The sequence below is a fragment of the Sander lucioperca genome, chromosome 18 (assembly GCF_008315115.2).
Source record: "Sander lucioperca isolate FBNREF2018 chromosome 18, SLUC_FBN_1.2, whole genome shotgun sequence".
Classification (NCBI taxonomy): Eukaryota; Metazoa; Chordata; class Actinopteri; order Perciformes; family Percidae; genus Sander; species Sander lucioperca.
Genome location: NC_050190.1, coordinates 5,808,132 through 5,822,784, shown reverse-complemented (window position 1 = coordinate 5,822,784; position 14,653 = coordinate 5,808,132). Strand labels below are relative to the sequence as shown.

Below are 14,653 nucleotides of genomic sequence, written 5' to 3'. Positions count from 1 at the left end.
AGCAGATTTAGCTCTCAACAGATAGCATTCAAATATGTCCTCTTTAGTTTGGGGAAGTGGCACTCATTCAGCCGGGCCATGTCAGGCAGTTCAATCTAATCTGCACTTGTCTTCACATATTGGCTTACGCTTGTTGTGCATTATGCTATTTGACAGTCAAAATCAATGTGGCTTAAGTAGAGATCCTAAACCAGCAGCAATCACGGCCGTGCCCCCACCCACCTCCTAAGTCTTAAACCCTGTCGCCTCTATATGCAGCCCTTGTCGTTCACAGCATAATTTTCAATCAAATTCATCTTTTCCCGATGAAAAAACCCACTTCAGTTTCAAACAGCCGGCATGATCGAAATCTTTGGCAATGTGTCTCTTAGGAGGTAAAAAATTCCATTACCATGCAAAGCAGTTTCCATTTCTATCCTCTCCTTACTTTAGTTTTACTGCAGATGCATTCAACAGGTTACCTGGACTTTAGGCATGATTGAAAACCTTTTGCATTTTTATGCATTTAGGCCTAAGGATGTGAGCTAAATGTCTTTGTCAATACCATACAGTACACTATATATTGTTCATACCATACACAATATAGATTGTTTTTTTTTGTCATAGCATCACCAGGTTGTATTTTGTCAAGGGCCAGTTGGATTAAACAAGGAGACATTGTAGATTTGATATTTCCTAGACTGTAATGTGACCTCTATGTGTCTATTTGCAATGTTTGATCATTTTTGGCACATTCACACAGTCACATCTCAAACTAATTAGCTCTGGCATTTTACAGATTAATTTTCATTTTGACTAATTGATGGCATAAACTCACATTTGCACTTCTGTGTAATATCTCCGTGGTATCATCTATAGCTGTTGTGAAACATTGTGATTATACAGTCATTCAGAGTGAATTAATCAAGTGACATTAAGGTCAATTTAAGAGATAATGTCTTTTTAGTAAGCACAACAGAAATGTGAACAACATAATCAATTTATGCAAAACAACCACAATTGCTGTAACATTTCTGCTGGCCAATTGTGGCCACCTGTGCTGACTGCAGGAATGACTGCAGGACTGGCTCCTTTCCAGTGTGTTTATGTGCCACAGCGCCCCCTTAAGGCTTAACTTAAATCTGCTGTTTCAGTTATTTTTCTTCATATTCATCATCTGATTCAATTTTCCATCTGTAATTGTTTCCAGACTTCTGAACAGTGATGGAAAACTAACCAACCAAAACAACGTGATGGAAATAATTTGAGTAGAACCAGTAAACACACAATGAAGACACTTGTGTGATGTCCTATCATCATCTTTTAGTTCCATGTCTTTCAGTGTCAAAGAAAAATAGCAGTCACCTACAAATCAGTTTATTAGCTGGCAAGCAAGACCATCTTTGCAGCCATCTCAGGATAGGGAAAACAAACTCAGCAGTCTCCTGCTGGCTCTACTAGCCTGTGCGGACAAAGTTTTCAAATGTAAACATCAGAGTAAACACAGGAAAATGTGAAGATTACTATCAGCTATGACCTAGGGCTACAAACCCGACTATGTGGACATCAAGACAATCTCTGTGTCCATCTCCATCTCTACATCGAAGGTGGCACCAAGGCAAGCATGGAGGAATTGAACAGTGACTGTAACTTCTCTACTAGGCTTACTGCTAGCCAGTGTGCAGGCGTCAGACAGTGAGCTGGGTGCCCTACGTGCCTGCGTCGGTTTCCAGCGGGATATTGGAAGCTGTGATGTCTTTTGCTAAGACTTGGCTGGATCCTGAGTGCTAGTGCCATTCAACCGGGGGACTCTTTTTCTGTGTTCCGATCTGATGGCCAAATTCTTCTTCATGATAATGAAAGTTGAAGGAGCTGAAGAGACATTTCACTAGAATTGTACCGCGTACAATTTCATGTGACAAATAAAATAGATTGATTGATTTTTAAAATATCTTTATACAGTTTTTTTTACACAATCATTTTATTTCTACACTTCTCATGACCTTTAATCAGTTCTATTCCTCTCCCAACCCCTAAACAAAACCTTATTCCTAACCTAATTCTTAGTTCTAACATGAGGATCTGAGGAAAAGAAAGCCTGCAAGATGCCATCTGTTCACATAAGGCAGGTATAAAGTTAGTCTGCCTGCTCCAGCCTCACTCTGATGATGTGTCCAACCAGGCCTCACAGCATTAGGAAAAAAAATCTATTTTGAAAAGAATATGCAACACACTTCTTCATGTATTGTTTGTCCTGATGGATGAGACTCAACGCTAATGCAAACCAGATCCCACAAGACAAATGAGCTCTAATGTGGTTAGGACATAAGCATCCTACAGCCTCACTAACACACACACACATACACCAAATGAAAATTAAAAGAGCTACATTAGCCAGAGCAGAGCACTAAGTGAGCATAAATGAATAGCATTATGAAATGAGAATTGTCAACAGGCAGCAAAGATTAGTTGGCCTTAGCGGTTTTGTTTTGTTTTTCTATGGTGAAAAAAAAACGTCATCATGGGAGAGGCTTTTACCAAACAGTAGTCTGAACAAAGGTCAGGTGATTTTAAATAACCAACAGGCCGTTAGGAAACAAAGGACCATAATGAGAATTATTAGCATCCGCATTCGGATTAGTCATGAATATCTAATCCCCGCATGAGAAGTCTTTATCATTCATTTTAATTTATTTATTTATATTTAGGGCCGCTGTGCCTTGCATGGTATACTTCTAATTAGGTTTAAATGTTTGAGTGATGTGCTCTGGCAGCTCTCCCCTGATCCGCTGCTCAGTTAATCAGTCCTGTGAGCGCCAGCGCAGACATAGCGTGATAAGACATGAAAATAATTCAGTAGACCAGAAGACTTGTGTTCAATTTTACACTGTGTGTAGATAGAGATCAGTTTTACGTTGATCATTTTAGATTGGATGCCAAACAGCTCTGCCTATTTTATTATCAGTACATTGAATATAATCAATGCCAAACATGAGTTCCTTTGTTTACACTGTTGTACCTCTAAAGTTTTAGACTTTGCTGATCTCCTGTGTTTCATATTCAAATATAGAGCACTTTCCTCCCTGTTAATCTAGGTTTAAGTGTACATAGTGTTGCTGCCGGTGCATATGCTTGCATTGCTTATGGACAAGGAGACAAACATTCCTGTACATTTACAATACCATCTTCATCATGCTGAGTAGTCATTCAACAGAAAGGCCATTTCTTAATTTGGCCCTCAGCTGAGCCGGTGGTAAATTCAGCAAGACCGTATGTATAGTCGGCAGTTCATTTCAAGGTTATCAAGGAGGCAGTGTCAGCCCTTATCTAAGGGCTTCATTTCCTTTCTATTATGGGATATGGCAGGGAGCAGATCCCATACCGCAAATTTGTTCTTTAACAGTGTACTGCAGTGCTATAACATCACTTCCCATCTGGACAACACCGTCCCACCACTCTGAGCAGTGTCTGGGTGGAGAGAGAAGGAGTGAGGACGGTTTAGTGAAAAGGGACAAGAAAGATGTGAGAGCAATGAAAGGAAGGAGGAATAGGGGAAAGTCAATGCAACAATAAAAATAAGAAGGTAAACTGGCAACGGTAGTAATGCAAAGCCTGTTAAGCCCGAGCACAGACATTGGAGATGTCAGAGCCTGTTTGTGTAGTGGGGACTGTGTGTGTGTGTGTGTGTGTGTGTGTGTGTGTGTGTGTGCGTGCATGCGTTTGTTTGCTGTACACAATTCTACCCAAACAAAGCACAAAATAAACATGGTGCCAACAGTTTCTTATTTCCCAGCGCACTTGTCTTAACCTAAAGGTAGAGACCTATTGAGATCTCTGAGAATAATGTCATCACCAAGGGTCTGTGGCTGGTTAAAAGTAGTAGCTAAAAAGTAGTGACATTGTTCCAATTTAGCACTCCTAATATTGTTACTTCTAGGAGAGAGAGAGAAAACGAATAATAATAGCTTGAATTTTTATAGTGCCTTTCAAGGCACCCTAGAACGAGAGACCTGAGTCCGAGGACCGGAGATTCCAGCACAGGGTATAAGGATGGAGGAGGTCTGATTAGTACTGGAGGGCAGGGGCATGGAGTGATTTGTAGGTGAGTAGGGGGATTTTGTATGAGATGCGTAACTTGACCAGGAGCCAGTGAAGGTGGATAAGGGTGGGGAGATGTGCTGCCAGGGCTTAGTGCGGGTGAGAACCCTGGCAGCTGAGCTCTCTACATACTGGAGCCTGTCTAGGGCTTTGGGTACCCTGGACAGGACTCCATTGCAATAATCTAGATGTTAGGTGATGAAGGCATGGATAAGGGTCTCTGCCACAGAGTCTGTGAGTGATTGCCGAAGTCTAGAGATGTTTTTGAGATGGTACAAAGAAGATTTGGTGATGTGTGACTGGAATAATAAGGGCGAGTCCGGAATGATAGCCGGGTTGCAGACTACATTCCTATAGTGATGAATGTATCCCATTTATACAGGTGAGATTATTTTTTCAGTACATTCTGCATTATAGCATGGCAACAGAAAATCTCCTGACTGGCAAACATTCTGATTAGCCGATTGTTATTTGTCAGAACATTTAAAATTGTAAAGACAATGTGAAATGCTCACAGGACAATAGGTGTTAAAATAATGAGTCCGGAAAGAAACATCTTAGTGTGCCTATTGAAAATGTCTCAAAACTAATTACAATAAGTTGATATAACAAGACATATGTGCCAGTAAAAAAAATAAAATATAAAAATACATTTTGGATCACTGCTTAAGAGAAATTCCAAAACAAGCCAACAGAAACACAGCCCAGACAAATGATCACATCAAAACGTTATTGCTAACATGTTAGCAGACACAGAGCACCATTATCATCTGATTGGAGTCATGTTTTTGTCGCCTTATGAATTTAAGTCCAATATCTACTTACCTTTTAAACTCCGGTTTTGTCTCCACCAACTCAACCAAATATGGGGTCTAGCTGCTTGATGTTAAACTTTCTACCCTACGTAGTCAAAGTGCTAACTATGTCTGTGTTCATCTTGCAAGTAGAGTATGGTGGGTTTATCTGAGCTTTCAGTGAGACTGAATCATGCAGTAAATGTAAAAGCAAAACAATGAGCTAAAAGAGGCTTGAAGGCTATGTACAGGTGCAGAGTTTGTTGATATTTTTCTGTGGGTCTGTCATTGTGAGTGAAACCATTACATTACACATTGTCATTTGATTCAATATGATTTGTCAAATTGCATTAATACCAAATAACATAGCTAAATACACCAGGCTTAACCCGATATATCAGCAAAAATTGTTCCCAACTTAACTGTAGTAGTAATAATAATAATAATAATGTATACTTTATTAATCCCGCGAGGGGGAATTACAATGTTTTCACTCTGTTGTTATTACACACAGGCCTGAATTACACACACATGCTCAGTACCTATACATGCACTAATGGAGAGATGGAAAGGCACCCCGAGCAGTTGAGGGTTCGGTGCCTTGCTCAAGAGCACCTTGGCAGTACCCAGGAGGGGAACTGGCACCTCTCCAGCTACCAGTCCACCACCATACTTTGGTCTGTATGGGGACTTGAACCAGTAACACTCGGGTTCCCAACTCCCTACTGACTGAGCTACTGTCCCCCGAACTGTGGACCTTTGGCTTTATTTATAATATTGGAAGACCCAGTGTCTGTATGCTAATTAATATATTTTATATCCTCATATATATATTCAGTATATGTCCAGGTGTGCAAAATGTTTTGTATTGTAGAAATGTGTTTATTTACAGATACATCTAGTTATTTTCAGGAAAGATGGTAAGGTAGGGAGACAGCGTCTGTTGGGTCAGAGTGGGAGTATTGTGATGTACTGTAACATGAAACTACTAAAGTATGTTTTCTTTTATATCTGTTAATGTAAAATGTCTGTGCAAACTGGACACTGTTAATGTAAACAATGGTGCACAGCATGATAGTTTGGATAGCAGCAGAAAAGTGGCAGATCTTAAATGGGAAAACAGTCTGTAACCATGCATGCTGTGATAGCACTCCCTTGCATCTATGCACACAGTATTTGATTGTGTGTGTGTGTGTGTGTGTGTGTGTGTGTGTGTGTGTACACTGTAATCAGTAGCTATTTTTGCTGTGTGTGTACGTCATTCAGAAATGTCATTAAGGAAGTTACAGTGCATGCGCTATATGTGGTGTCATGACTGTAAAAATGAAGGGATGGGCAAGGGACAGTGGGAGGAGAGAGAGGGAGAGAGAGATAGATGATGAGCTCGGAGCCAAAGAGAAATCAGTACAATTTGCTTAATAAAATTAGGAAGAGTTAAACTACATGAAGCCAGCCGCTGGTTGAGGGAGGACAGCAATCAGCGCAGGACGGCAGCTCGCTAACACACAAGAACTTGAACTTGAGTGTTATTATCTCTCGGCCACACACCTGTTCTAGTTGTGGCTTTAAATTGTATTCTGACTCCACACCATCCTTAAGCTCTCAAGTGAGCACCACCACCTGGCACCCGACCACTTCTAAACCTCCACTAGACCCAGGGAGTCTGGGGTGGGCTCAAAGTGGGGCCATGCATCAACAGACAAAGGAAGAAGGGGACCCTCCCAAAATGGAAGGGAATGAGGCAGCCCCCATATCGGCTTCCGCTGAAGACCTGGACAGTCCCTCCTCTGAGACTTTGGGAGCTCAGGCAGAGCAGGCCCGAGCTACCCGGGCTACCCTAACCCCCAACCCCCGCAGCGGATGTGGGTTTTTCTGTCAGCTGTGGTGTCTGCTCCTCGCACTGACCCTACTCCTGCTTTCTTTCCTTGGCAGCTGGGCAGTGGTCCACCTCACCCTGGGGACCCACGGAGGATCACCTTTTCGGGTCTCGGCCAGCTATGATCAGCGGATTCCACAGGATGACATGGCCACCATCGAGCCCCACTTCACCACTAACTGCACCATGGGTAAGTTTTCACATCCATGTCATTCGTTTCAGAAATTATGATGCTGCTTTTTTGTGTGAGCACTATTGATGATTTTGTTTAATGTAACATTTTGTAGGAATCTGAAAAAGGACCTGTGGAAAAGTAGCTGAAGTTGAAATATAAAAATAAGTGTTTTATCAAGTGATAGCCCAACAACTTTCGCTAGTTACAGCTTCACAAATGCAAAGTTTCATATCATTATAAATCGGACATTGAACCAATATTGGCTGTTTGTAAGTCAAAGTTAACAATCATTGTATGTCACTTTGCGCTCTGACTTGTTCGGGAGTATAGACATGTTATTGTAATGATCAATCAGTTAATCGATAAAGCACTCTTTACATTAACCTACAATGAATAATATTAGTTAAATAAGCAATGTAGGGTGATAACTTTGATACTTCTTTTATTTTCAGTCCTTTGTGTTTCCTGTCACAGTTTCTGTGATATGTATGTGAACTAAATGGGTCTCACATGTCTGCAGAGGGACCCATTTCCAAGATGTCAAACTGAAAATTGCACAGCTACATTCTGTGATTTTTAACTTCATTACACCATGTTGTGCAATGAAATGCGTAGACTGCTAGACTGAAATAATATCCTTCTCTGTCAACCTGGAAAGCTCCTTAAATTGGATTAATATAACTGATTCAATTTCCTCTGAGCTCGATGCAGAAGCACAGCAACCCTTGCTTAAGCATTTCAAGTGTGCATTACTGAGGAAATATGGATAACATCCTTATTTCCTCTAACAAACAGATGCTTGGTAAGCAAAGGGATGCAAAATTGTCATACCAAGGATTGTTGTTGTTCTGTATATGTATAAAATATCCAGACATATTTTATATATATCATTATATTTCAAGCAGCTACATGTTGAAAAATGCATACTTTTCTGAATGAGTGATTGTAGTTTGGAGATGCAACATTTCAGGCGTCTGTAAGAAAATAACCCAACTTGTTTACCAGACCATGTTAGAGCCAGACATAAAAGCGAATTAAAAAGTGAAGGATTTCCAAGAGAAGTGCTCCTCCAGTAGCGGACTAAATTAAATCTTAAAATTGGCAGTAGCACTCCAAAGAGATCCCTCCATTGATAAAAAGTAGCTTACACAACATTGTCCTAACAAACCTACATTTTTTCAGAAACTACATTTGCGATAATTAGCGATGGGAAAAGTCCTCAGATCTTTCACTTAAAGAAATACTCTGTTCCAACTAAAAGTACTGCATTCAAAAGCTCACTTAAATCAGTATAGTATTAGTATCAGAATGTACCTAAAGAACCAAAAGTAAAAGTATATACCTGTATTATGCAGAATGGCCCATTTCAGAATAATGTTTATATATATATATACTGTATAACATCACTGGATTACAATTAGTGATGCATTATTGTGTTCATCACTGATGTTGCAGCAGGTAAAGGTGGGGCTAACTACTTTATAACTTTCCAGTAGCTAAATCTGTAATAATACATCATGATTTTGTAATAATAATTTGAATCCGCAAAGTAACAAGTAACTATTATTACATTTATTTATTATACAATTCTTGTCAAATAAATGTAGTTGAGAAAAAGTACAATATTGACTGCCAAACTGTAGTGGAGTAGAAGTATAAAGTAGGATAAAATGGAAATAATCATGTAAAGTTTAAGTACCTCATAATTGTACTTAGTACTTGAGTAAATACATTTAGTTACATTTCACCACTCGTTATAATATATTTATATTGCATTCTAGCACAGTTCTTACTTGTATTCACATCAACTTTGTTCATGTTAATATTTTACACTACATGTTGGAGCAGACATCTTCAGTAATGTTGACTAGACAGTATAAAATGTTAGAGGGGCTTCTAAGTTTGCAGTTTATTTGTGATTTTTTTAGTTGGTCGTTAGAATGCTCTTTAGAGGCACATGGGATGTTGTACTCTGTTGTATTGTGTCTGCATTACAGGAAGCACGCTGAATGAATTATAAAAACCCTCCTTGACATTGAACAGCAACCCCAGTTGCACTGCAAACTGAATGATATCAAAACAAAATCTAGGGATGCCAGATTTGTAGACTTATGGAGATTATAATCGAAATCCGTACCTTCTGTCAGTATACAGTATAATGTGGCCTTACTGTAGTTTGGGTCTTATTATTTATTCATTTGTTAATTGTTGTTTCCTAGAACATGAAGCCACCAGAAAGGAGTGGTTGAGTTTGTAGGACAGTGACATAAGCGGTGCTACTGGACACAGTGGACACCTGAAAATATGTTCTTGTTATGTGAACAATTGTTCCCCTACCTGTCACCTATTATCATCCTCCGTTGCCCTGGTTTCTGAGAGATTTTGGGCAGATCACTATGACAAAAGAGTGGCAGTTGGACCAGCATTGTGCACGCCATCTTTAAAGTCAACTCTATTCCACTGCTTGTTATGGTCGACACAGGAAGGAAGTGGGTTTAACTTTGTATTTTTCTTTAGAACCACACAAATCATCTTAAAAAAAGGTGATCACTCCCCAAGGCCTCTTTTTGAATTTGAAAGATGAACACATTCCTGCAAATCGAATCCCTTCTTCTTTTATAGCTGCAGAGTTTCTTTTAACTCTGCAACAATGAAAAAGCTTTTATGCCCAGCTAATTTTTGGCTCCGGATGAATGAGAAGCATCCTTCAACAGGAAAGATTGGTAAAGCTCTAATTTTTCAAATTAAAATGGGGGGGCTTGGGCTTTAGGTCAGAGAAGGTAAGTATAGGGAACAATTCAGCACAGCCTACACTTAGAGAGAGAGAAAGAAATAATGAAAAAGACAAGGAGAGGGAAAAATAGAGTTTACATGCCAACACATTCAACCCTGTCTCCTAAAGGATAAGTTAACAAACGTTTTTAAAAAAAAAAAAGTCAACATTGACTTCATACGGGGCACGAACAGCGGTCTCCTGGCTGAAAGTCTGGTGTTTGTTTGGCCTATCCATCCACTCCGACCTCCTCCCGACGCAGACTTTCACTGACTTTGATTAGAAACATAATTGTGACATCAAAGTGTAATCAAAATGTGTTTCCCTTGAAACGTAATTGAGAACGCAGTCTTGTTGTACGGGAATGGAATTTTTATGAGACAGGGCTGACACATTTCATATTTCTAATCTTAAAATTGAAAACTAAATCCTCACCCTACAGTAGTTCTTGAAGCCACTTCCTCAAATCATCCCCAGAATCACTTTGCAAGAGAAAAGCCTCTGATAGAAGTGCAAACAAAGTAAAACATAAAAGTACCTGAAACACACAAACAAATCAATATTGTATTAGTGATTCTCCAGTAATTCTTTCCGTCACTGTAATGACAGATCGGAGTGGGTGCTGTTGCTCATGCAGTGTTAGTGACAATGTCTAATTGTTCTCGGCTCTGGGTTCGCTGTGTTCCTCCTGCCAGGCAGCACAAAAGCTGTGACTAGTAGAGAGAAAAAGTATGCAGACGTGCTGTACTCTCTTCAGGCACCACCTGGTTCTCCAGCACAACACCCACTATACACATCCCACTCCCAAACTTATCCCTAATCCGTCTCGGCACGCTCGCCGTGTGGCCTCACCACATTTTGCGGTGTTCTAAACCTCCCCCACTTTCCCCTCCAGCACCTGTCACAAACCTGGGCTCGAATTACCTTCCTTCCTACCTAGCACAGAACATGAAGGCAGAGCGCTCTTACAATCAGTGCCTGGTAAAAAAGTTGTTTGCTTTATTTGTTCCAGGCCCCTGCACTCAAAATTGGCCAATTACTGCTATTAATGACCTGTATTGTCAGGCTTTTGGGGTGGGTAGCACAAAGTCTGATCAAACTTGGGTTTGAATAATTGCATTTGATTTAGTCCCAAAGTCTGTGGAAACAAAATGTTCTGTATTTCTTAGTGATACAGTTGCATAATATTTGCAAAACATGATTCATTCTGATCAAATTTCAAATCAGAGAGAGAAAAACATGCTAATGATTAATTTAATTTCCGACCTCTCGTGGGGCATTATTACTGTCTTTTGAGCATGTCTGCCTTGAGATATACAATATTAACAGCCAGAAGTCATAATATTCTCCACTTACTTTTAGCTAATTCAAATACATCTAAATCCTGTACATAAATTCAGCCTTAATCAGCTCTCCTTGTGATCTTGAATCTGAATTGGAAATGTGACAATGTCCATTTCCTCCCTTTTAGTTGTTTTCTTGAGCAGAAAGGCGGCGATTACTCAAGCCAGTGAGGTGCGAGGGAGATATAGTCAATACGGGATAAATAAATGGAGCAGTGTCTGACTTCTTTCTCCATACCCTTCCACTTTAATTAACTCATCAGTCACTGGGCCAACAAGCAATCCAATTTGCTGCCCCTGAAGTGACTTGTATGGTTATATGCCTATCTCTAAAGCTCATCCTCCTGACAGAAAGTTAGAATCCCGCCTTCTGCTAGAATTTCTCTGATGGTTTTGGCATAGCCGTACAGAGAACGTAATTATTCAAGTGCAGCAAACCTGTCAATGACACTCTGAACCTTCCACAGTTTCTCATCCTGGGAGTAAACAGAGACTACTGTGATGACTGACAAGCTCATTACCTGATTGTGTCAATAGCAGATTTGACTTTGCCTCTGTTATAGTACTGTGGCATGGCAGAAGGTCACATTTGCTTTTACACTTAAAACAGTGTTTGTCCACTGAAGAGCATATTCATTTTTGCGCCCATGTATTACCCTGCAAACTGTCACAATTCATTTTACCAATTGGACATGTAGGCGAGACAAGGCAGCAGTGAACCCTGTGGGAATCTGAACCGGTGACCTTCTCTTCCCTGGCCCATTTCCCTAACCATTACACCTTACTGCTGCAGGCCCTTAATGGAGCGTTACGGCGAGTCCATACTCTGCGATTAGGTACACAGCAGCGTGAGGCTGTCCCTAGGCCCATCAATCATACACAGCCCTGTGGAGGCAATGAGGGAAATGGGTTTGGAGAGAGCCAGTGGAGTGGACAGAGTGTTGGACATGTTGGATGGATGGGTGCTGGGGTGTTATAGAGGAAAAAAAGAAGCCATTCAGTGTCATAGCACGGTGCTGGGACTCACCTTTAAATGCAGAACATCTCCAGCATAAGTCTTAAATTGAATTTAAAATTTCATTTTGACTGCGTGAATAAAATAAATTCATCCCTGGAGTTCTTGTTATTGGGTAACAAGTGCAGGCTGATAAAAAACAAAAAAACAAATATATGTATGAATGTGTTTATGAGATCAAAAGAATGTCAAAATTAGAGAACATTTCTAAAAGGGTGAGGGATGTCATACAGTGACGCAGTGGCCCATAAAGATGAGTGAGTATAACTGACTTCACTGTTTCATTCAGTCTTGTAAAGACTCATCAGCTCTGCCAGTGCTCATCAGTCCGTAGATAGACACTTGCAGACTGAAAAATGTCAAGCAGTTGTATAAAATATTGCAAGTAGTGTTAGGTTCATTAATAATAATAATAATAATAATTAACTTTATTTATATTGCACCTTTCAAAACAGTTACAGATGGCTTTACAATAAAAACAGAACAGATTTAAAACAAAGACAAAGTTAAAGCCAAAAACTAAATCCATAACAAAACAGAGTAAAACAAAACTAAAATGTCATGAAACATGAATTAAATCACTGAAAAGCAATTTTCAGTGACACAAAAAAGTGTGTTTTTAAGGGCAATAGGAGATCTGATAAATGTGTGGCAAAGCCTGTCAGGGGTTTGTAGGTAATGAATAATATCTTGAGATCAATTCTTAAAGGAACAGCCAGTGTAAGGAAGCCAGGATCGGTGAAATGTAATCATGTTTCCTAGCCCGAGTCAAAATCCTGGCAGCGGAGTTTTGGATGAGCTGGAGGCTGGAGAGGGATTTGTTACTGATGCCAGAGAGCAAGGAGTTACAGTATTCTAATTGAGTAGTTACATGTATAAAAGCGTGGATAACAGTATCAAAAAAAAACAAAAAACCTTTGTTTTTGTTTTATTAACTCCAATGTGGATTTTATCTGCTTGTGGCCCTGGATAAAAAGAACACAACTAAAAGGTAATTTTTGATCACAAGATACTTACTGGTCTTTATATACTTGTATAACTGAGATGCAGTATGTTAAAATGAGACACTTTAGGAGCCTTGAGCGCAATCAGCAGTTTATCTACATGCCATATTTACTTGGAGGTAATTTCATGGATATTTGTATTTTTGTTGTTGGGTTTTTTGATTGCTCAGGATTCTTTTGTGTCCCTTCAAAATTTGCTGAGAAAAGAGAAAGAGAATGTCCAATGACAACTAAAGCAAGCAAGTAAAAACAACACAGCTTATCAATTAACATAGGATACAACCTGCCGGGACAAGGCCCCATCTGGCAGTACTAATCTTCATCACATTCTACCTCTAATCTCTGGCCTTAGGCCTTTCCGCAAGCAGCAACCCCTCAAAACAAACTGGGTTTCTGTTGCAGGCATCTCTCCAAGGCAATCTACACAGGCAGTTTCACTTTAAGATATTGAGCAAGTGTTAAATGGCCCAGGGCACCAAGTAGAGTGTTCCCAGCATACATATGCCAAATGGAACAGATGTCTAAATCAACCCAGACCTGGCAGGGAGAAGGAAAGTTCTGGATGTTATGAACTAAGCATCATTGAAGAAAAGTCGGTCATTAAGTTAGAGCAATCCTATAAATCTCATTTTATTTTGTAGAGGAGATATTTGTGCGAAGAACTCTGGCATGAAATACTTATCCTGGCCATTGATACACTTCTACCCATTTAACTTCAAATGACAGGCTTTACTCTGTTGTAAACTGAAGTCTGTTAGAGATATTTTTCTGTAGGGAGCTCTAAGATGACTTACTCACTCTTTTATGACCTTTACTGACTTCGATTCACAACTAACTGACTTCAACAACATTGACAGATTGTATGTCCTTAGAAAGTAGTATCTAAGATATCCCAACACCTGCTGAAATAACCATTGAGTCAGGGATGTTAACAAACCCATCATTAACAAACCTCTTGCCATTTTTGTGCCAATCGAGGAGTAAAAATTATAGTTATTACTCCATCTGAGATGAAGAAATCAATGACACATACGCAATCCTTCATATTTGGAACCTTAAATGTAGTGCAGTAAATGATTTCCTGTTTAAAATGGATCCAAACCTGCTCCCCTGTAATTAAACCAGAACCCTGTGGAACATCAAGGACAGGTTTCCACTGAGAAATCAAAGCCCCCACAGTATGATGCGGATGGATCTAAACAAAGACTAGTCTCTTCACGACCACTCCGTCTGTGGGACAGATGCTTTGATGTCAAAGCCGCTCTGTATGCTTTGTCAATTACAATGTTTACTTCATACGCAAGTATGAGTAAGATAGAGAGAAATGATAATGCACAATGTGAATGTCTGTCAGTCTTTTGTATATTTCAAGGAAGCAACCACACAATGTGCTGATAAAAGTAAAAGCATATAGGATTATTCCCACCGGTTTCAATCATGGTATTACTGTCCTGAAACATAGATAAGATTATTGTCATTATACTGTTGCAAAATTGTGATGGCACTACCTGATATTATTATATACAATATAAAAGAAAGTCAAAATAATAGCAGTACTCAATGTGCAAAAGTGTAAGAAAGTATGGCATATAGACA

The 14,653-nt window shown here is 39.6% G+C and overlaps 1 protein-coding gene across 2 annotated transcripts in view; it reads left to right on the top strand.

The window, feature by feature from the left end:
• Positions 1-14,653, top strand: part of alk (ALK receptor tyrosine kinase) — a 393,824-nt gene that overhangs the window by 300,460 nt on the left and 78,711 nt on the right. For both annotated transcript variants that reach the window (XM_031321258.2, XM_031321259.2), the window contains exon 5: positions 6,804-6,937. In XM_031321258.2, coding sequence (XP_031177118.1) covers positions 6,804-6,937 — 134 coding nt within the window. The remainder of the gene's footprint in view (positions 1-6,803; positions 6,938-14,653) is intronic.